This window comes from Pholcus phalangioides, unplaced genomic scaffold (assembly GCF_987345545.1).
Source record: "Pholcus phalangioides strain wild (caught in Gottingen) unplaced genomic scaffold, Ppha-v1.0 ptg000020l_1, whole genome shotgun sequence".
In the NCBI taxonomy this organism is placed as follows: Eukaryota; Metazoa; Arthropoda; class Arachnida; order Araneae; family Pholcidae; genus Pholcus; species Pholcus phalangioides.
Genome location: NW_028301613.1, coordinates 5,006,748 through 5,030,427, shown reverse-complemented (window position 1 = coordinate 5,030,427; position 23,680 = coordinate 5,006,748). Strand labels below are relative to the sequence as shown.

Below are 23,680 nucleotides of genomic sequence, written 5' to 3'. Positions count from 1 at the left end.
CCATGGGAATAATGAATGTCAAGTTATCACGGTTGCACTGTATTTAAACTATTCTTTGCTTCATCTTGTCAAAGATGCCCTTATGCTTTGGAGGGTGAAGTTATTTCCCTCTGTTTGGAAACTGGGTTGGACTACAAAAGCAACAAAGGTGTGTATGACAAAAAATTTCGCGAAGCTAACTTGAAGATTTTTCAAATGGGAAAGAAGAAACTTTTTAAACCATTTTGGAAATGTTGACTAACCTTTGATCCGTAGACAACAGGTCTTTCAGCGATTAAGTTGTGTTTTTTTCCACCTTAGAAGGACATGGTCTTATGACCATTAGATTAAATTATTATCTTCAATACACAAATGGTTCTTAGAAAATTGAAGATGAAAAATATTTGATACCTTGCTGCAGGGTTGTAGTGAATTATTTAAATCAAATGATTTTTTTAATTAAACTGATTCAAATCACATGATTTTTTTAAAAATTAATCACTATTTTTTGAAAAATTTGATTCAAACTACGTGAATTTTAAAAGAAAAAAAAACTGATTTAAATTGCATGATTTCATTGCTGAAGCTCATTTAAACATACTTTTTTTTTTTTGCTTTTTGTTTGATTGTAAAAGTAGAAAGGTAAAAAAAAAAAAGAGATGCTACTTATAGGTGAAGAGACAGACCTGGTGGTGGAATAAATTTCAATTGTTTTCAAAAAGGAATGTTGTAGAAAAGTACTCGTACAAATTTTTACAGTTGTTGCCTCATTAGCTTCAGTAGAAAGGGTATTTTTCCACGTAGAGCATGGTAAAATCAATTTTAAGAAACAGATTATCGGACGAAAATGCAGCTAAGCTTGTTTCTTTTCAAGAGACTCAAGAAAGCAGAAATTTTATACAAGTTTTTCCTTTTATGTATATGAATAAATGTCTATTTCATGTATGACTATGTACTTGTTTTAGTATTTACGACTTCAATATTGTCTAAAAAATTAATGTTAGTCATTTCTATATGTGGAAAGTACACTTTAGAATTTGATATTGTTCAGTCATATTTTCGAAGATACAACATTTAAACCTTTAACTGTTTATATAATAAAAATTAGGTAATGTTTTATTCCTCACAAGTTGATATTTCAAGCTGAAAATTAAAAAAAAATCATTTTTTTTTTTAGCGACCCTGCCTTGCCAACTTCACACCAATTGTAACAATATTTTTCAAACCCCTCTCCCTCTCGAGGATTTCAGTTATCGAGTTTCCACTGTATAATTTTCTGATGGATCTATGTTGTAAATTACGAACATTTAGATGAACACCTGTGGAAAAGATGAACATTATTGTTTGTCCTGTGTATAAAGGAATATTTTTTTTATGAACTTGCTTTGACATTATAGGAACAAGTGCCTTAATGAAAAACGTCGCAGAGAACAAGAGAATATTTATATTGAGGAACTGGCAGAACTTATTTCTGCTAGCGTGTCTGACATGAGTTCCCTTTCTGCCAAACCAGACAAATGTGCCATACTCCAGGAAACTGTTAATCAGATCCGTCGAATCAAACAAGGTGGTTATTATACTTATTTTCACTGTTCTAAACACTAGATATGGTGTCTCATTTATTAGTATAGTTTCTAACCTATTTTATCTCAGTTACTGCATTTTATTAAGTCAATCGAAACAAAAAATTGCAAGATCAATCAAAGTAATTTCTGGTGATAACATGCCGAGACAGATACACGATATCACTAAAACATCATAATATGATGGGAACAAGAGACCCCAGGTTTTGCATCATTTTCTATGTGGAACAGCTGATACAACTCCTAACATTGTGGAGAAGCTTACAGTTGTTTTCCATAATCTTCTTCCAACATTTTCAGTTGTTTCTTTTTAATGTCTTGCCAAATTTGAAACAAATTGATGCACACAAGTTGCTTTTCAAGAATCATAACTTTTCTCAAAAAAAAATATTGCGAGATCAATCAATACAGGGTTGTTCTTGATTCATGGGACAAACTAACTCGCACATCTACATAAAAAGGGGGCACCACAGGTAGCACATGTCTTTGAAATATGTGTAAAAATGCTAAAAATGAATATGTATCAAGTTCTCTCGTCTCACGTTTGCTTGGTTATTTATTTTATAGAACCTGGACAGAGTGATGAGCTGCAGCAAAGTGAGGTCTCGTCAAGCAAGCCTACTATATTAGCCCACGATATTTATGGACCCCTTTTGCTAGAGGTTAGTTTTGATTCTGTATCTTGATGCAAAATCAGAATTTTTAAAAAAACAAAAAAAAACGATATGCATGTGATATATATGTGTATTTTTCTGTATATGTTTGTATGTGCAAATTTTTCTCCTTTCTTCTTCCAGGCTCTCGATGGTTTTCTCTTTGTTGTAAACATTGATGGGAAAATAGAATTTGTCTCGGAAAATATTACATCGTTTCTAAAATATACTCAGGTAAGTTTATCATTTAGTAAAGTATATACTAAAGAAGCATTAGTAGTCTTGTCTTGCGGTTTTATAACACATTGCTGAGCCAATGTTTGTTTTGCCCATGTCTTATCATGTTACTCACTAATTGAATGGTAAATTCCGGATTAGAGAAATTGTCAAGTCAGTAAGGTTTTTTTTTTTCTGGGTCGGTTTTGTTTTTTGTTAGGACAACTCGGGTCTATCACCATCTATGGGCAATTTACTACCTAGTGAGTTGTGCCGGAAGTGTAACTGTGTGTGTACCTAACAATCTGAGTGCGTACGTAAGGTTGTGTTCGATTTCTCAGTGCTGCTATCTATGTTTCAGAAATGAAGTGAGTGATATGTTATGATTGAATTGCATTTGTACTGTTTGTAGGTCTGTTTCTGTCTGTGGCGAGACTTTTTAAAGGGGAGATCGGCTCGCATTTGTGCCTTGAAGTTGGGAACCACAGAAAACCAACTTCAGCCGACCACCGCTGTGGTGACGGTGGAATTTGAACCCGGGACCTCGCGACGCGAGTCTGTCATTATGACCACTCGACTACCGTAGCGGCAAGTCAGTAAGACTAGTCCAATTGATGAGTAGCTTAGCTTTTTTGGTACTTTAAGGTGTTTTATTTATTTGCTGTGGTCTAAAATAGGATGTTGGGTTTATAAAAGACCGGTTTTTTTTTCATGTTCACATGTGATCTTTTTTGCTTTTGCGTGGCTTAGTTCATCTTGTTCTAGAACAAAGCTTGACAAGTCTTGGAGGGAAAAAATAATAAGCACCTGCCAAATTTCTTCGATGCTAAGCATATTTTTTGTCCATAATGAAGAACCATAACAATATTCTTTTCTAAGAATTGGTGAGCTTTTCTTACATTAGGCATGTTGGAGATAAATTCTAAAAACTTTGCATTGTATAGCGATATCTGTTTTTTTTGGTGGGTAAAGATTATTTTCACTGTATTCTTACCTCGGCTAAGGAATATGGATTCTGCCTAATGATTATTTTGGTGAATAGGGATTCATAACATAATACAGCTGTGTTGTGAGCTGAATTTTCATGCCAATCATTACCAGAACTACTGTTACTTCAGCCTGATTATAATCAGCACTCTCTGTCTCTACATGCAGACTCTATGTCTGCCTAATAAACACTTACACCAGTTATACCTCTATTTCTCTTCAGAAAGCTTTCCAGTCATTTCATGTAAAATGAATGGTTTAGCTAGGATGGAAAAATGTATTTAATAAAGAGTCTGGACAGGCTTTTTTCAGTGCAAATGTTCTCTCAGTGTAAGACATCAAACTGAATGATCTAGATATTCTAGGCTGTTATTTTTCTGTTTGTGTGTGTGAGACAAATATGAGCTGACCAGATCACATAAAAAGATACCCATGAACGCGACTATGTTACAAACATGGTGCAAAATAAAAATATCTTTGGTATCTGATTTTGCTTTAAATTCTTCATCCACTTTTGAATCTGTTCAGCTTAGCTTTCACTCAGTTTTGATCTTTTTATAGTGCTTCTTGGTGTTTTTATGAAGTTTATCTTTCTGAAATTTTGGGCTGTACCCAGATTGAGTTGAATGATATTTTTCATAGAAATCAATGAGAACATCTGAGGAATGTGACTCTGGAACGAATTATCTTCATAAGCTGAGGCATAAAACTGTACTAAGACTAAATCATGCATTGAACGTTTTCTTCTTATGAACACAATATTGCATTTTGCTCTGTTCTCCCCCCCCCCCTCCCCAATGGGGGGGAGGCGTTTGCATATTGTATGGTTAAAGATTTCAGATGGCCAGTATATAAAAATATGTATAATGCATGGCTTTGACAAATCGGAAAAGAATTTACATGCCAGTCAAATTTTTTGAGCTAAGAATTATTTTTCGAAAAATTAGTCCAAAAAAAAACTTATTTTTATATTTTTCCTGGACTTGGTGATCCCTTTCCAAGTTGAGACAACACATGCTGATATAAATTCCGCAAGTTTCGTGTTTTTATCAGACTTTTATTTAGTAATCACACACACACAAAATATTAGGTACCAATTGCCAGTTTTTTAGTTACCTGGGATTTGTCAAACCCTGGTATAATGATAGTGCCCAGTTAACTAAAATTGCATTGCCAAGTCCACCCAGTGACTGGGTTCTATAAAGAACACTGTATTTGAGAAAAAAATTATTGTTATATTCTGTATTTTAAGATCAGATAGGTTTATTTATAGGAATTTTTTCTTTCCGAAGCGTTTTGTGAAATATTAAATCAGTGACTGTTGAAAGAGGTAAATTGAGTGTTTTCTTTTTCCTTTTAGGATGAAATTGTGGACGAAATTATATACAACATAATTCATCCAAGTGACCGTGCTCGTTTTAGTAGTAATCTTTTGCCTATGATGTCTTTAGGTAATTGTCTTTTTTTTTCTTCTATACCTATTTAAATTTGAATGCTCTAGCTTTTTGTATGGTCATTTGCAACAAGAACTATTATTGATTCAGTCATTTAATGTCATACATTCTGCTATGTTTTTTGGCTTTGCTCAGAATAGTTTTTGTTGCTTATTTGTTGTTGGATCTCTACGAACTGTCCAAACTTTAAACCCTTTTAGACCTAAGCATTCATTTTTTGGAATTTTCAAAATGTTTTTATACATTTTTTATACTTGGAAACCAATACAGTAGAACTTTGGTTTATAAGTTTAATTTGTTCTGCCAACGTGCTCATGATCTGAATCTCTCGTTATTTGAATCAAATTTGCATAAGAAATATTGGAAACTCGAATAATTTGTTCTACAATTGTTCATTAACATAAAAATGACTAAGAAAAGTGGCATTTAATCAATGATGTGCAACACCGTGATGTATAATAAACAATGTAATAATACAACCTCTGACAAAGTTTGGTGAATAGTCCTGTAACATTAACGTAGATGAAATGTTAATGAAAGTTACCTTACATTGTCGAAATAGTCACCTCCCATTACTATGCACTGCTGAGATCTATACATGTCCTGGAAACTTTGCAAGAAGTCTTCTTTTGGGATGGAGTTCAAAAGCCTCGTCACGTTTAGTTGGATGCGTAGACGCTTCATAAAACGGGTCAAAATTTCAATGTACCTTGCAGCATTCATTGTCGTTCCCTCAGTAGAAATTCCTTGTGGATTTTCCTGTTCCTTTTCCTGTTCTCAGTTAAGAACCAACGCACTAAACAAGCACTTTGTAAAACAAGTCTTTCACGGAGCGCAAACGACGCTCAACTGAACAAAGGTGGTGGCAGATGGTTAACACCTGTCGCTACGCATGTGCAGCGTTTTGCTTTGCCAGTGTTGCCAGATTGGCCGATCTGACTTCATTCACCGAACTTTATTGTCAGAGGTTGTATATTAATCCCATAAATAAACATACAATGAGATAATGTTTACAAATTAAGTTACTCCAAACAACGAAAAAAAAGAGGGCAACTGTGTTTGAGACAATTTACAGACTCTGTTTGAAAACTTTTTCCATTTTGTGTGACTTTAAGAAGAGACCTATCCAATGACACTTGCTTTTGCCTCTTTTTTAGGATTTCCTTCCAACAATGTAATTTTGGAATGAGAAATTGGATTGTTGTTGGACAGATTCATTGCTCACACACTGCTACAGCCTCCTCACTTCTCTTTTTTTTCAGACGAGATACCCTCCATAAGCTCTTGCTGTTGAGTGCAAAGGGAATCCATCAGTTCATCTATGGCCACATTCTACCACTATTTCTCGAATGTCACTTCCATGCACCTCTAGTCCCATAGTCTTCTGTAAGGAACATGGTCTCTTAGACAAATGTTGGCTTTTATACATGAACTAGCCTCTCGAAGTCACGTCCAATAATGCAATCATCTCACAGTTTTCTCCACGTGTGCATATACACATAGTTACAATGCTACATCCACTTTCGTATTGTAAATAGTCGCGCTCACACATGTGTTAATTTTTCTAGTTAGGCATACTGACTGGAGACTGCAGGGTAAAATATTACCTGCAATTCCCCACTACCTGTATGGAAGAAAGCAAAAACCATCATTTCAGTTGTGAAAACGTGAAAATAAATAAACAAAGCTCGAAACTTTTGCTTGTAATGCAAATCACCACTTGTTAACCAAATCAAAATTTGTTCAAAGTTTTTGCTCGTTTACTGAAGTTCCGCTGTATTCATCTTTATTTTTTCAGATTTTTAACACGATTTCCATAATCAAAGTACACGCCAAGTTGGCAAATTCTCTGTGACAAATTCAGCTACTTTTCATGCTAAGTATGAAGTACAGGTGACTGGATACCAAGAGAAGATAATTGGAAAGAAAAGTCGCATTCCTCTGTGGGGAATCAAACCACCAACCTTGCACTTTTTGGGCGCATGTTCTGCCATTAAACTACAGAGGACAGACACTTCCTTTCCTAAGAACACTGTGTTTCTTTCGGGCTGAATGTGGGGAAAATATGGCAAACCATTGTAAAGGCATATGTACGTCTAAAACGCATTGCTAGGGAACCACAGTAACTGAAATAAAAATTCCGAAAGTGATTGTTGAGGCTGAGAAACCATTGCTGCCTGACAGTTTTTCTCCCATTTTGGGCATTTGCCCAGCTCTGACGAACTTTTAAAATAGCCTATTGTTCACAAGTCTGGTCCCGTTTGGTATATATGGAAAATTCGCCGACGATAGATCTAAAATTGTAGATTTGTATAGAGGACATACACACACAGGCAGACAGAAAATCAATTTTATATATATAGATTTGTGCATGGTGAAGAGGATAGAGAAAATGACTGGAGGGGTTCTGAAATGTAAGGGTGTGATGATAATCCCTCTGCCGAAGCTCTTTCTTTTAATGAGAGAAAGAAAAGGAGAAAATGGACGAATCAGTGGACAGCAAAAAGCATCAGATTAAGGTGTAAACAAACTTTTTTATTCAAGCCACACACCTCGTTGAGTGGCCTCTTTCTCTCATTCATTTTGCCTCTGAAGTATGTTCTTTGTAAAACAAAACAATAGAATTGTTTTTGTCACTAGTTTTTATTCTACGCTCTCATACCTCTTGGTTGCCCCACTATGTGCGTGGGCTAAGGTCAAAAGAAAAAATTCTACAGTAAGAAAAGGTAGCCGCCACATTTGTGGTTCCAGGGTCTGAAAGGGTTAAAAAGAGGGAGAGTGTATTTCAATTATTATTTTTTAGATTCACCTCAAGCATTCAAATTGTCATAAAATTTGTTCATAGTTGTCGTCTTCACTTCCATTCAGTTTTGCAATTATTCCTTCATTCCAGGTAATGGGTCCAATTGGGCAACTGAACCAACTGGTGGACTTGGCAAGAGAGGATCGTTCAATTGTCGATTTCTTATGAAACCGGAGAGTGCAGATGGTGCCTCAAATATGGAAGACAAGCAGTCCTCAAGTAGTGTGGCTGCTCAATACGAGAACATGCAGGTCTCTGCTGTCTTTTTCCCATTCGCCAAGGAAAACAGGGAAAAGGAGTCAGGTCTGTATTTAATTTTATTGCTTCGTTTTAAGTTAGTTGTATGGTATTATTGGCAGAGCATATGGGGGGAATAAATGTATATTTGTTAGTATTTTGGTTTGATCATAAGTCATAAAACTAGTTCTCAATTCATTTTTTGAGTAGTAGTTTCTGTGACTACATATACGGAGTTGCTAACTTCAGGATTTAGCCTGGCAATGTCGGATTTCGCAACATTGACAGGGCTTCCGGACTTTGAATCCAATTTTGCTGGTTTTCAATTATTGCCATCAACATAAAAAGAATAAAGACTTCAAAAAATGAAGAAAAGAAATATTGAGATTGCTGTTTTTGCTGCCTCTGTTTTTTTTTTTTTTAATTTTTGAAAGCAACGCCCACCCATCCCTATTACATGAAAAAGCTCTTGCGACATCGCAAGAGCTTTTTCTGCCACCTAGACTCCAGCAGGGGTGGGAACTCTGCGCCAATTGCGCCAAAACTAATATCTTGTGCCATCCTGCTCCAATAGCGAATTCCGCTTCAGTATGCCTAGAATATCGGAAAGGACGCCAAAAAATTTTTGTTCCTGCTAGCCAAGAAACGTTTCTTTACGAGAAGAGCTTGTTTTATTCCACTATACTTAAACTATCGGCCCCTGATCGGGATTTCCATCGCAAAACCCCGATATTATCCGTGATCGTGGAACTGAAGATGGTTTGCAATGCCTTTCAGCTTGAAAGTGCAAATTTGAGTGTTTCCGTTTTAAAAAAAAGTCATCACTGGAAGCAGCAGAAATTACCGTAGTCGATTAACATTGTGTTAATTCCGATGTTTCGTGAAAAAAAATTTCATTCCGGAAGTAAGAAGCGCATGTCCGCTGAATTTCGAATGTTAGTTTAGAAACTTTGCCGAATATCGCCAATGTTGCCGAATAACGAGCATTAAATCACCAATGTTGTCGAATAACGAGTGTTAAATCATCAATATCGCCAAATAACGAGCGTTAAATCGCCAATCTCAGCCAAATAACGAGTTTCAGATCGCCAATCTCCGCCAAATAACGAGTTTCAGATCGCCAATCTCAGCCAAATAACGAGTTTCAGATCGCCAATCTCAGCCAAATAACGAGTTTCAGATCGCCAATCTCGCCAGATAATGAGTGCTGAATCGCCAAACATCGAGTTGATTCTTCCGAAATTCTCTCCCATTTCACAACAATTTCTTTCCAAGTATAAAAAAATTAAAAACTTATAAAATTTTTGTAGCTCATTTGAAGTGCTGCTGTTCAAGGCAGCAAATAGTGCCCTCAGTAAGCAAAAATCATCTTAAATAGACTGGTGTAAAAAATTTTATGACAGCCGCTCTTTCAAACAAGGTGTCAAAAGCCTAAAACACCAAAAACAAAAATCAAGCTGATGAAAAGATGTTTGATAACAAAAGACAGTGCAGTTTTATTTTGAAAAGGGTTGAGGGTTGACGAAAATATTCTTGTTAATTTCACTGCTCCAATTTATAAATATCTGCCCCGAATCCCATATTTTGCTGCTCCAAAATTGCTTCAAATTCCGAATTTGCTGCTCCAAAACTGCTCAGATTCCTGAATTTTGCTGCTCCAAGGCTGCTCCGAAATGGACTTAGTCACTTCCCACCCTTGCTCCAGGCATGGTAGCCTGTATGAAAGGTGATCAAAGCCATCTAAATCTATGAACATAAACATGGCAGCCCATTCACATTGAAAGCCATTTTTTATACATGTTTGATCGTAAAATGGCTGGTAGATGATTCTATCACTATATTATCTCTCTTTATTGCTATGCTGAACATATTGTATTGTGAAAGTTACAGAAAATGGGAATCAATACTCTGGAAAATACGGGGCATCTGCAGTTGTGAACGAAATTCCCAATTTGTCTCTAAAAGCTGCCAATGTGTGGAAAATCAATGGCTTCTATAAATCTTGGTTAATAAGAATGATTTTATAGAAGGAAAAAAAAATAGCATTCAACATAACAAAAGTGTTCAATGAATATTATAAATTCATGGAAGCATCGTTGAAAAACTAAATTTCTTTAGAATAGTCTGATGCCTAATGATAATGGAAAGTATGGCTATGTTCCGTAAAATATAGTTAATGTGGTCATCATATCTGTATTGCTTCTTATTATGCCCATAAAAAATGTTAGCCATTCAAAAGTATATGTACTGGAGTTTTTGAAATGCATGTATAATCTAATAGAAGATGAACTTCAATTATGTAGTGTTGGTGTGGAAAACGAGGGGGAAAAAATTTAACAGATTTAATTCTCAATTTCAGAAGGCCAGAATCGATTAGCCTGCGTTGCAAGGCGGATACCACCGAATGAGAAAAGTCCAACTTCTTTAGGAGTTGAACAGTTTACCACAAGATTGGATGTCACTGGAAAAATCACGGCTATTGATGTGAGGTTAGTTGAGTAATTTCATGGTTGGAAGTTGAATTCTTATTAACCAAAGTATGAAGTTTAAGAAACAAAAATAATCATGCTCTGAAGTTATTAATTGATTTTGTCCGATATTATTTGTTATTATTATAGTGGAGTATCTGCTGCATATAGCCAGTATTTGAGCAAGGAATTGGTTGACTGTAAGTTTCAGGACCTCTGCCATCCTTCTGATGCCACAAAGTTTGTCCAGCATATTAAAGACAGTGAGTGGAAATTTGGATTTTTTTTTGCATTGACCAAAGTGAAAGACGGGAAAGTTAGTCGGGGGGGGGGGGGAGTGTTGACAGAAATTTAAACTTAAAAACTGATGGTTTAATTTGCATGCTGTGTTAAGAGAGCAAATCTCTCACTTTCTCCCTGAGAAGTGGGGGAGGGAGCGTTATAGCAACTGCAATGCCTCTTGTAGTTAAGAAGAAATCTGAGGGGTTTTTTTACTCTTTCGCATATTGTACTCTTTCGCATATTGTTTATAAAAGGGGTTTTTCAAGATTCAACAGTTTTAGCTGTACAGGTATCCCTTGCTTTACGCTATCTCACTTAATGCATTATTTGTTGCAACACAATTTAAAAAAAAAAATCATTTAAAACACTGCAAATTCATGAAATTTGGACCAAGGTTTGATTCTCACGATGCCAAAATGCTCTGCAAGTTAAAGAGGTGACATAGTTGTAATTATAAAATCTGCTGAATTTGATAGATGAGATGTGTGTAGAAAATGCTCAGAGGTTGAGCATGTAGCAGTACTCTACTGACATTGACATCTGTAGTCTCCGTAGTTCGAGGTGGATGAGCCTGAGACCGTCTCGGAATATGAAAAAAACAATAAAAAATATACTTTGAATGTTGGTTTTACTTAAAAGAACTTTTACTTAAAGTTATTCATCATCTCATGGAGCAAACAAACAGCACAGAGTAGAGATCTTATGATGTCATATGGTAAGGTAAAAAAAATGACTGAAAATGGCGTGAAGATGATCAAGAAGAGTAGGGGGGGGGCGGGGTGAGACACTGATAGCTTTCAACTCTTTTTCAAATGATTTTACGTAAGCAATTAAGGGACAATGCCATTGTCTACCATTGTGAAGAAAATTGTCAAACTTGCTCCTCTTTCTCATCGACCCCCGAAATTTAGAATGGTCTATGTCCATTCAAGGGAGTCCAATGTGTTATTACACCAGTTACTCATTATAGGGCTGCCTAATCCCTTTTAAACTGAAAGTACTGTATAATGCTTACATTCTATCTAGCATTCCTGGGGGGGGGGTGAAGTTTTCTTCGGTGGGGGGGGGGAAGTGTGCGTTAAGAAGAAAATTCACAATTTTTCAGGGCTTCAGATTATCTGAACTCAAAACTTTCAGGGTTCGAAATTTTGAGACTACTATGAAAATTCCTGTAAGTGCCTGTAGGATATCCTGTAAGTGCTAATGCGCCCTTTATCTTATCAACCGTTCGTCATAAAGGTATGGTAATCTTAAAAATGCTCAAGAGGCGTTTAAAAATTACCCTGTACCAGTTTTTTGACAGTGAAAATGCAGTGTATAACAAAATTAAAAATTTTCTTCCCTGCCTTTCCCGAGGCTATCAAAGAAAAAATTCCAAGTTTCTAATGAAAATTCAAAAATCGGAGGAAGTTTTGGAAAGGACAGCATAAATGGGGAAAAGAAGCATTGTCTGTTTGTTTTTGCTGTTCTTTCATAACTTTTCTAAAATGAAACCAAGCATTTTATTCGCTTTTTTTCACCACTGTTGAACAATGTTCAGTAAACCTAAGCCGCTCGTCAATGAGAATTTTCAAATCAGTGACCCTAGTTGCATCTGGGATAGTGACCCCATTCAACTCGTAAGAGAACCGTGGGTTGTTCGAACCAAAATAAGCGACCATGCACTGAATGTTATTTTTAATTCATGTCACGCTTTAAACTTGCATTTTTTTTAAATGTTATTCCATCTCTATGACGTTTTTGATCTAGAAAAAAAATTAGTGATTTCAATGGAAGTTTTTTAAACCATTTTCTTTACATTTATTTGTCTTGATAACTTTTTTCTTCTTTTATTTTATCAGCCTTGCAAGCATCGTCAAATACCACAGTTATTTATAAGCTTCGAGTTGGTCCTGATCGTTATGTTCCTGTTCAAACAAAGAGTAAACTGTTTCATTTCAAGCAGTCTGTGAACGAACAAGAATTTATTATGTCGACTCATTCGATAATAAGGTTATTTTTGTTTACATGATTTTTTTTGTTTCTTGAGAATTATCTAGGACCCACGTTTGAAAATGCTTTATTATTCAAGTTTCATTGAAAGCGTTCCCTCCCCTTTTTAATTGCAGGGAAAGTGATAACCCAGTGCCTGCTCAAGCTGATGGGAATCTAAAGACATCCAGTACTCAACCGAGCCTTGTGAGTGCCTCGACAAGTGCTGTGGGATCAGCCGTCCCAAGCTCTAGTGCTGGCATGGCCATCACAGTTTCGTCCCTATCAATTCCTAACTCGACATCATACGGTAGTACATTTACTGCCATGAGCCCAGCCGCCACCACCACCGATTTGGGGCTTAATGACCTCATGTCCGATATATTCCCGAATACTGCATGGAATATGGACGGCAGTTCAATTGCCCAGGATTCGGAACCAGCCTCCCCTGCTCCGAATGTTGTGTGCACGATGGCTGCTCAAATCGGTAGTGCTTCGACGAGCAAGGTGCAAAGCAGCCAGTTGTCAGCAAACAGTGCCTTCAGCCCAGAAGTGACTACAGTTCAAAGCATGTCTGCAAACTCTTCACCGGCTACCCCAGGACGGGTTCCGACGCCGTATAGCCGGAACAGTGGCTCCTTCAGCCCATCGCCTGTGCAAGTGATCAGTGAGAAAGTTTCTCCTAGGTCTGGAGTCTCGCCTAAAGCTGAAAAGGGGACTGCGTCTGCTGCAGAGAATATTGTTAATAATGTGTCTAATATACCAAACAGTGCAACAGTTAAACAAGATATTCTGTGTAATGTTCAAGCCAACCAAAAACTTCGTAATTTATTAATGCAGAGCAGTGGTACCACCAACAACACAGACATGAACAGCAATATGAACCAACTGAATAATCAAAAGTCTAGCTCAAGGGATGAGGACGTCGTAATATTGAACCGCGGTTCCAATGTATTCGAAAACCGTTCCCAGGTGCCCAGACCAGTTGCTGCTGTTGTGGGCGTGCCCCAGGCTCCTGTCTCTGGGAGCAACAATATATTAAGGGAGTTGTTGAATCAAGATGATGATGATCCTCTTTCTGAGGGTCGATCTAGTTTTGGTGACCGGAACATTGGTAGCCGAATGGCTGGCCTCTTGAATATGAATTCAAATAAACCTGATATAGAAAGACAAAAAAGACTGAGCGACAACAACATGCTACGAAGGGTATGTATTTATATATTATTTAATATGAGTCTGACAAGTTCAATACAATTATATTTAGGTCATACAGAAATGATTGATGTAAATGCAGTCATGGGATGGAAAATAGTTTATTCACAAAAACTGAATATTATATTGATTAGATGAACTTAATGTTTTTGCCATTTGGCTGGGAGTGTCTGAATGACTGTGGCGAACCATTTCGTGGGTGTTGCTGCTGCTGCTGCACCATCTGCTTATAAATAGCCAGTGATTCCTTGTCATGTTGCAGTCATTGACCTTGCATGAATTTTTGTGAATAATCAACTACAATATTCCTCAAGAAAATCCTGTTTCATTGTGCAGCTCACCAAATTTTATGTGCCTGTTCGCTAGATCAAACTAGTACGCTGCTGTACGCAATATCTTGTGGGTGGTGTTCATATCTTTGGCTGTACTTTCCTGTCCACTATTAAACTTGTGAACGATGTTTTGTCTCTGTTACACTAACACCATATGACAATGAATATCACCTCCTGAAAACCCCACCTCTCTTTTTCCCCAAAAACTGTTAATGTCCATCGCTGGCTGTGATTATCGCCTTTCATCTTTACTGTGTATGCTTGTAATGACGGCTGTGAGAAGAATAGCCACTCTCCTTGTTCAGTCACTAGCTGATAAATTTTACATTCTCGTGTAAATTTTTTGGTGTTTCACTGTCGTATAGAGTTGGTTTACGACCTGAGAGGGTTTGTGTCAATCGTTTCTGTTCGACCCAAGTATAATTGGATCAATATTATTGAAATTTTAATACTTGATGTAGAGAAAGGGAAACAGATTTTGACATAACCCGGTCTATTTGAATATTTATTTTAAGTAACAAGATTGACTAAAATGAGGGATGTATTTTCATTGCATACTCAGTGAGAGCCGTTTTTAAATAAATAAAAAAAAACCTGGAAAAGTGCACACAAACCTGAACAAATTTTCATATTAGCCGATTTCTTCACAAATTTGTAATTTCAGAACTTGAGTTAGGTGCAGAATTTTTGTACAAAACAGTGAATGGAAATTGGCTGGAAATTGCAATCTGTCTTTTGGCCACCACGTGGTGTAAGGGAAGTGTACTTAAATGCTGAAATTCTTCAATGATCTTTGATTAAGTGTGGATCTCAAAAAATCGAAACATTTTCTCTCTTATCACCTGCTTTGGCCGTGCTCGTTGAAGTATTTTGATTTGCCTTTTTTTTCTATACGAGCTATTAACACTGTTTCTTCTGATACAGGTGCTTTACCTCTCGGGCCTCAATAATCTACATATTACCTAGAAAAGAAGTGAATGTATCGAAAAAATAAATTTTTTTAACTATACAGGTCTTTACAGAATGGATTTGTTTGTTGTTGATATAGGGAGTAGTCATGAGTATATAATCATGAGTTTGTTAAAGTATGTGTTGGGAGTTCAAGCTTTCAACAGTTCTTATCACACTGATGCGTTCAAATTGAATGTATGCAATCATTCAAGCAATGGTTGAATGTAACTTACATACTTTTTTTTTGTAATGCATTACAGCTATTGAATAACAACGATGAAGGTGATGCTACTACTGCCAGTAAATCTGAAGATTTAATACACCAACTTCTGAAATCAGAAGTTTCGGAGAGAACTTTACAGGTAGGCTCTTTTCGAAACAAAATGTTGAGCTTGTTCCCCCCCCCCCCTGCTTTGTATGATAACCATGTAAATGAATGGCTTGTAGACCAGTGTTTCTCAACTTTTTTCAGCCTATGGCTTCCCCCCTTTGGACTGTATTTTTTTTTCTTATGCTTCCTACCTTCATCCAAAAGCAAGATCTTTCTACTTATCAAATTTAATTTACTCAGAACTGAATTTATAATGAACAAAGATCATTGTAAATAAGATTGATCTCTGGAACACACATGAATCCAGAGGAAGTGGATAATCATTCCTCCCAAGAGCCAAATTATGTGAGGGAAAAATAGGTCTGTGTAAAATGTGAGACTATTCAATGAACCTACACAATAAATCAAATCTCCCAACACATCACCCTGAATTAGCACTCAGTGAGCTTCCTTCTTGTAAGGGTTTTATACATGGCTTTTAATGAGTCCCTTGGTAAAGTGATGTTCTGGGGCCCTAACATTTAACTAGAAGTAACATCTTGCATATTTACATAATTACATTTGAAAATCATAGCACCAGATCTTATCATGTAAGCCCCAGGTCATGGGGCCCCATGGGTCAAGATATTCTCTGGTTTTGTGGACAGCCCTGCTGCATTCTGAAAGCAATCGCATTTCCCCCCCCCCCCAAAACCATATTTCAATTGAAAGCTTTATTTTTTCCCATCTCTGTATCCCCCTTTCACCTGATTTTCCCCTGTGGCCTGCTTAGAATATCCCTGGACTGCGGGGGTGGATGGGCACATGGCCCCCTGGTTGAAAACCACTGTTATAGATCACATTCTGCTTGAAATTTTTCGGGCGCCATACACGAGCTGAATACCTCTTTTCAAGGGTGAAATATGAATGAAAAGGAACTTATATGCGTAACTAGTCTAGTTTATCTTTAAATTTGTAATGTGTGTTAAACCAAAAGGTACTTGAATGTTTACTCGCGCGCGCTGGACCAGTTAGTCTACGATAAACTTTATCTTGATCGCATGTGATGGTTATTTGCGTCATTATGTGTAGATTTTTTTTCTCATACAAAATTTTTCATGATGCCTATGAAAACTTGATTATCTTTACTACTTACGTTTTTGAAATATGTTTTTTGTTATCCAGCAGTCAAACAGGGGCAGTGTAGATATCATGAATGTAACCTCCATGGAGGACTCCGGGTTCAAATCGTCCAATGTGGATACTAGTCTTGCTTCTTCAGCTGTGTTCAGCTTGAACGAAGCTGTTTCTAACAAGCGAAAAGCAGTTTCCACGAGCGATTTTCCTAACAAAAGACAAAGTGCAAACCATGTATGGGTATATATATGACATTTATTTTTTTTCGACCTCATTTTGTTCATTATATATTCCAGTTTTATGATTTCTTAAGAATCATGTCGTTGAGTCTCCTATCCATATAAATGCATTAAACTTTTACATAGTACCTGGTGACATAAGAATTCATTTTTCTTTGGTTTTTTTTAAGGCTCACCTTGCTGGACAAAATCCAATGTTAGCTTCAATGCTTGCACAGACTCCTCGTACACCTCCTTCAGTTCCTACTAGCATCGTGAACACCATAATGACACAGTTACCTCAAGAGCGACTGCCAAAGAACCTAGAAAAAAAACTTATCCACACTCCATACACCACCGCATCCTCGACCTCATCATCGGCAGCTTCTACCAGCAGTGGTGCACAAGCGTTCAGCATCCAGACCTCGAATCGGCTACTGCTGACATCGGCGTCTATACAACAGGATGTTGTGACCTCTGACACTAGAGGGCACGTGACGCAGCACCCAACCGCCAACCTCCAGGCCGCCAGTAACTTGTTGAACAAGACAAGCTTCACACCTCAACAGCAGCAAAGCTTCCTGAATAGGATCTTGAGCAGTAGCATGGACACTAATACACTCCTGTCCAGGTCCCTGTCTGTGCCGTCTACATCATCTGTACAGCAAGTAGTGCCCAACGCATTCGGGATTCAGTTTGCCCAAACGGCATCAGAGAATTCTAGTCGGGGACTCAGGGATATGTTGAGTGATAGCATTGCTGCTGTGGCTGTAGATGACCCGAACTTGGCTGTTGCTGGTACTATTCAGACAACACAGTCCTCTGATCCTGGGCTGGCAGAAATTTTAGATCAGGTAAAAATGTCATCTTAGTTTTTTTTAATATTTTAATGAGAGCATCTTCACTGTTGTTATAATTGTCTTCTGTTACAATTAATTTGTTTGCTTGTTATCCCCCACAGATATACAGTTTGCAGGAAGAAATGAATATCGCCACCACAGTTGGCGATGAAGCAAGTGACATACTGAAAATCTTGGAAGATGTCATAGATGCAGGCAATGCTTCAACTATCCCAGCTGCTCCTGTTGCCACAGCGCCGCCAGTAGCTGCCCCACCTACAGTGCAGGAAATCAGTGAAAAGATAGCTATAAGTGCCATCCAAAAACAATTGATGAGTTTTGAGGGAACTACACAATCTCTACAAGTCGCTCCTACAAGTCAATTGACTCTGCAGAACAACCAGCTCCTCCAGACCTTTTCTCAGTCTGGGCACCTTCCGAACACTGTGGTGCGGAAAGTAGCGCAAGTCCCAGTTGCTCTCACGGCTTCTTCTGCTCTCTCTGCCTTGCAACAGGTTTCCAATGGCTCGCAGCCTCCCACTTACACAAACTCGTTGGTTACCAGCAGAGTCAGGTTGCCTGTTGTGACACCAAGTGGCACCATCATAGGCAACGGACAGCAGATTCTCGGCTTGACTGCGGTGCAAAGGATGGGATTGCAGCAGAATATTGGAGCAAATGTGAATCAGGTAAGGCCCTTGTGTCATATTTCGGGTTATGGCGGCTTTCAAGTGGTATCATTCTTCCACTTTTTCGAGGCTTAGTTCATCCTGGACTGGAGTATGCTGTAAGGGTTTGGAGACCATACCTACAGACGGACATAGACTTGGTTGAAGGGGTGCAGAGAAGAGCTACGCGTGTCCTTATTGGCACACAGGGTTTGAGTTATGAAGAGAGAGACTTCATTTTTTAAATATGTTTACATTGGATGAACGCAGGTGTCGAGGAGACATGATCAAAGTGTTCAAAATTTTCAATGGGATGGACCATGAACTTTTAGTACACGGCCAATTGACTGCTTTTACAAGGGGACACAAGTATCGATTGGTAAGGGACAATGCAAGGTTATGGTGTCGCAGGGAATTTTTCTCTAATAGGGTTGTCAATAAATGGAATAACTTACCCCCGGAGGTTGTAAATTGTAACACAATTTACACGTTTAAAAGGAAATACGATAAACATGGTGGGGTAAATCGAGAAGCTATCCATACTTAGAATAAGACAACCATAATATTCTTTATGGGCATCGTATAATATTTTTATCATGTGTATATATTGTTTATAATTTTTATTAATTGCATTTTTAATTGGGTTGCTGTATTTTCGAAATATGACATCCATATTTTTATGGGCATCTTTTTCTCAGCCACCTCGTTGGGCATTTTGCCTGTTGTGGGGTTGTATTTATGTCTGTCTAATATGAACACAAATTTTTTCATGGCAATTAGTTATGGTTTGGATGTTGATATATAAACGATATCTTGCTACAAAGGGTCATTTGCCAATATTCATATATTCTAAAATTCACTGTAGGTGAGAGATGTTCTCCAGAGTGATTGTAATGAGCAGGCTGAACATACTTTTGTATTTATATTCAAGACTAAATTAAAATCTCAATGTCAATTTCCTTCTTTTAATTTGGCTTGTGTTTGTTTCACAGATACGACGGTCATTGATCGAACGCAAACAGAAACTCTACCTTGAGCAAAGGAGACTTCTCGAACAGCAGCAAAAGCAGCAGCTGACTATGCAGACCGAGCAGCCTATGGATGTTACAAATGCCCAGGGTTCCACATCGTTTCCTGAGAATATTAACGATTTGCTCAATAATACAGTGGCTCCACCTAATGTAGCTCTTCAGGTAATATTCTTATGACTTCATGTGATTAACAAGTTAATATAGTGGAGCTCCCATGTAATGGACACTCTATATTTAGAAGGCTAATTTCTTTTCCATAATGTTAATTATCGAGAGGTCCTGCGGCAACAGGCATGGTCACTAGCACATACAGCGGTAAGACTGCTTAGCTGCAAATAGTTGTTTTTGTGATTTCTCATTTTTCAACTAATAAGGGTGGATCAAATGAAAACAGAACTAGAGCCTCGGAATTGAAGGACTTGAGAAATTACATACTTTATTTCAAACGCAATCTCTATAGCTACACAAGTACTTATCCTACTGTTTCACCAAGCTATGAATACCCTACTTGTAGAAATCCTTTGGCTGAGATTGAAACCAGTTATGAATATTGCCCATGCTCCGAGTAAAAATGGTGATCCTTTAATGCTTTTTTCAGCAGACCAAACAATATTATCGCAAAAATTAGAACTTTGACTGGTTTTAATTTATATGAAAAATTGGCACGATTTTAAGACAAAATTTTAATTGGTCGACACGTTTCGGCTCTACAATGGAGAGCTATCGTCAGGACCACATGGTCAGAAGTCACACAAAATGAGTCGTGGAGGGGTGATGTTTATGTCTGGTCGTCTGGAGAGTTCACCCTTGTATTTGCTGAGTGTGAGTGATCTTTGGATGCAAATTAGAGAGCCATCTGTTGCAAAGTATTGAAAATTCTGTCTCGGCTGAGGATAATAAAACCTGTCCAAGCTGACGAAATAGGTGGCGTGTTTCTTCCATCATTAACGAGAAACATGCCACCTGCTTGAATCAACTTCAAAAAAATAGATCACTGGGTTAGTTTCTGTGAGAGTTTAGTTCATGAACATTATCGGACCACGACCAGAAAATTTACACACCAGGGAGAGAGTACTTAGTGCTCACTCAGACACTTACTCATGTAAGGTCAGGAACAATTTTTGAAGCCGGAAGAGAGTAATTTAAATCCGTCTGAACATTATTCGCGCACCGTGACGATACAGGAACCTGGAGTTTAGTGACACATTTTCGCACCAAATATGTCAGTATAAGTTAAGCTCACAGAACCATTAGAAGACCATTTGATTCCTAAGCCTTAAATAAACGTGCTTTACAAAATGACGACTATGCAATGGATATGAACTAAGACATGATGAAAGATTTTTTAGTGGGTTACATCTTCAGCTGTAAACTACGGAGGTAGTTTAGGCGAGACAACTTGAGACATGACGATTAGCATTAACACAAGTGACTCAATACAGTTCTGCTGAGCTAGTTATAAAAACAATAGAAAGGACCACTTGTTCTCCATGGACCTTCCATCTTTCATCAAAAACTTTATTTTACATCATAATCTTCCGAACATTGATTACATCATAAATACATTCATTACGTCGTGGGAAGTACATTTGCATATCAGATGGGAAATACGAATAGATCGTAAAATATGATGAAAAATTAGATGGCAACACTATTGAACCAGTTGGGTTGCCTGTGGCCAAGGTGACACAAGACTGTTTTAGGATTATTGTATTTTGATCCAAAATGTATATGGCACCTCCATGAATGGTGGAAGGTCATTTATGGAAGGTGAGAAAATTAATTTCACAAATATCAATGCTATTATACAATTTCACAATAAATTTTCGCCAATGAAATTATATTAAAAAAATTAATCTTCATATTCATGTAAAGAAATTGAGGAGCAAATTAACTCATGGCAGGATGATTTAACCTTTCACCCGAGGGTGACTTGTTATTAATTGATTTTGATAAGCATTGTTATTTTGTACCAGGAAGAATAAAATGTAATCACAATCGTTCATATATTTCAGCGTTCCACCAGCTTATCAGAGGCTCAACTTTCACCACGCTTCTCCAATCTCATTGGTCGTATCCCAAGCCCTGTCAGTCAGCCAGCTACCCCTTCCCAGCTCTCACCGAACCAGAGAGGAAATGCGCAATCACCCTTTTCCCCACTTTCTCAACAAGCTTTTGCTAGTCCCACTCCGCCACCCGTCACGTTCCAGCAGCAGCAGTCCCGACTTTCTCCACATGATGCCGCCGCTTTAGCTTCGTTCTCGCAGGGCACTACCTCTAGTCATTCTTCTTCGCCAGTGTCCCAGCTCTCTGGATCTCTCTCACCTCATTTACAGTTGTCGTCACAGCAGCTGTCTCCACAACAACAGCAACAAGCTACAACAGTGGCCCAGTGGCAACAGAGACAAGCTCAGAATGCTGCCAATAATCTTCTGCAGCAGAATCCTATGCTCAATGCTCAACTTTCTCAGGTATTATTCAATTCTCTTTGTCCAAAATTTTGTTTTGTGAATGGTTAAGTGCTTGAATTTTACAAGTCCAGTCGTTCCTCCAAAAAGTACTATAGGTTCGTTTTTTTTCCCTCATATATTCTTGTCATTTTTCAGACTTTCAATACCAACCAGGTGAAACTGACTGCACAGCAGAGGCAACAGCTCTTAATGAGGTCATTGCCGAGTCCAAATTCCGGACAGCAAAATCCTCGGAGCTCACCATTCCAAACCCAGCCTGATGGCTCTTTCCCACCACTGTCTCCAGCCGCCATTTACCAGAGTCAAAGTCAGGTGCAGCAGCAGCAACAACAACAACAACAGCAGCAGCAGCAACAACAACAGCAGCAGCAGCAGCAGCAACAACAACAGCAGCAGCAGCAGCAACAACAACAACAGCAGCAGCAGCAACAGCAGCACTTGGTATTACAGCAGCAACAACAGAGGATTCAACGTACTATATCTGGACCAGGTCAGTTACAAGGAAGTTTCGCATACTTGTTTGCATACATTATAATCTACATATACATGCTCGAGTGTTATTTCATTCATTTGTTTTTGATCACAGCTAAACAAAATTCCATCAATCCATATTTAGCACGTCTAGCTCCTGTCAGGAACACGCAAAGCCAACAACAGCAGGCTACAGCCTCTAACTTCCCGGGTACAGAACCACTCCTGTCTCCGCAGCCTCTCCAATCTCCCAGCTTCTCTCAGTCTGTTTCAGCTGTTCCAGTATCCAGCTACACGCCAACGACGGTATCTGCTGGAGGTTTGACTTTGAATGTCACTCAGGACGGTTCTTATTTCACCTTCGACAGGCAAAACCTTCAGGTTCTTGCTACCAGCATCGGAGAACGGTGAGAGCAACATTATTTCACTATTTTTTTGCTATCCAATGAAAACAAAACATGGATTTTGTGTGTGTGTGCGCGCACACTCACACGTGTACCAGATACAGCGGCTACTAGGAGAAATGTTTAAAAATTTCCATAAAAACTAGTTCAGGTAGTATTCAGATGGATATATGCATTGTTCATAAATTAATTGGAGGAGTGACATTGCCTGTAAAGACAAACAATATTTACAATGGAACGTATGGTCATGATCTAGTCAGAGTGTGAGAAAAGTGTTGTCCATGTTGAAGTTCCAACAGTGAAAACTTTGAGACGTAACAAAATCATAAGTTGCACAATCCCATGCAGATCAGCAAAAGACTCAATGAAAATGTTCAAAGTGACATCCAAGGGTGCTATTGCACAGTTCACATTGACAAATGACAGACTGGCATGACAAATGAAAGACTCATAGACTATAGGTGCTATATTAATCTTATTTGCTGCAACAAGGGTTCTTGCAACAAGATTTTCTGTAGAATTTATGGGTGTCTCGTACATGCATAGTTGAGCAAACAGGTTTTCTGGGAGGCTTCTGAATATCTAGTCTGGGAGATACTCTAGAAAGTTTTTTATACCTCTTGAATTTTGACCATGATTGTTAAAAATCTGCACATTTAGGGAAAAAATTGCTCCCAAAAAGTTCACCTCTAGAAAAAAAACTTGAGAATTTTTTTATCCCCGAAATGACGTTATAAAGTGTAACATAAATTGTTGCCATTGTGTCGAATCACAAAAAATATTTCATTTTCGTTGAGGAAAAACAAAATTTGCCAAACAGCCAGCATTAATTCGGTCTTTTCACATCCAAAATTAGCAAGATGACTTGTATCTGCTTTGACCATATGTCCCATTTCAGACTCGATGGTGATTTTTTTGTTTGTGGGATTTGATTTGAGAGTAGTAATGACAGGTAATTTAACCTCTGGTTGGCGATGATTGGTGACCTGGCACTGATTGCGAT

At 37.9% G+C, this 23,680-nt stretch overlaps 1 protein-coding gene across 3 annotated transcripts in view; it reads left to right on the top strand.

The window, feature by feature from the left end:
- Nucleotides 1-23,680, top strand: part of LOC149070815 (uncharacterized) — an 84,819-nt gene that overhangs the window by 48,826 nt on the left and 12,313 nt on the right. For 2 of the 3 annotated variants that reach the window (XM_089248730.1, XM_089248728.1), the window contains exons 3-19: nt 1,377-1,546; nt 2,130-2,224; nt 2,360-2,449; nt 4,779-4,869; nt 7,766-7,978; nt 10,272-10,401; nt 10,531-10,643; nt 12,504-12,654; nt 12,771-13,839; nt 15,389-15,490; nt 16,624-16,809; nt 16,985-17,647; nt 17,755-18,321; nt 19,293-19,493; nt 21,347-21,802; nt 21,938-22,292; nt 22,419-22,680. In XM_089248730.1, coding sequence (XP_089104856.1) covers nt 1,377-1,546; nt 2,130-2,224; nt 2,360-2,449; nt 4,779-4,869; nt 7,766-7,978; nt 10,272-10,401; nt 10,531-10,643; nt 12,504-12,654; nt 12,771-13,839; nt 15,389-15,490; nt 16,624-16,809; nt 16,985-17,647; nt 17,755-18,321; nt 19,293-19,493; nt 21,347-21,802; nt 21,938-22,292; nt 22,419-22,680 — 4,914 coding nt within the window. The remainder of the gene's footprint in view (nt 1-1,376; nt 1,547-2,129; nt 2,225-2,359; nt 2,450-4,778; nt 4,870-7,765; nt 7,979-10,271; nt 10,402-10,530; nt 10,644-12,503; nt 12,655-12,770; nt 13,840-15,388; nt 15,491-16,623; nt 16,810-16,984; nt 17,648-17,754; nt 18,322-19,292; nt 19,494-21,346; nt 21,803-21,937; nt 22,293-22,418; nt 22,681-23,680) is intronic. The other variant, XM_089248731.1, reaches the window with a different exon arrangement.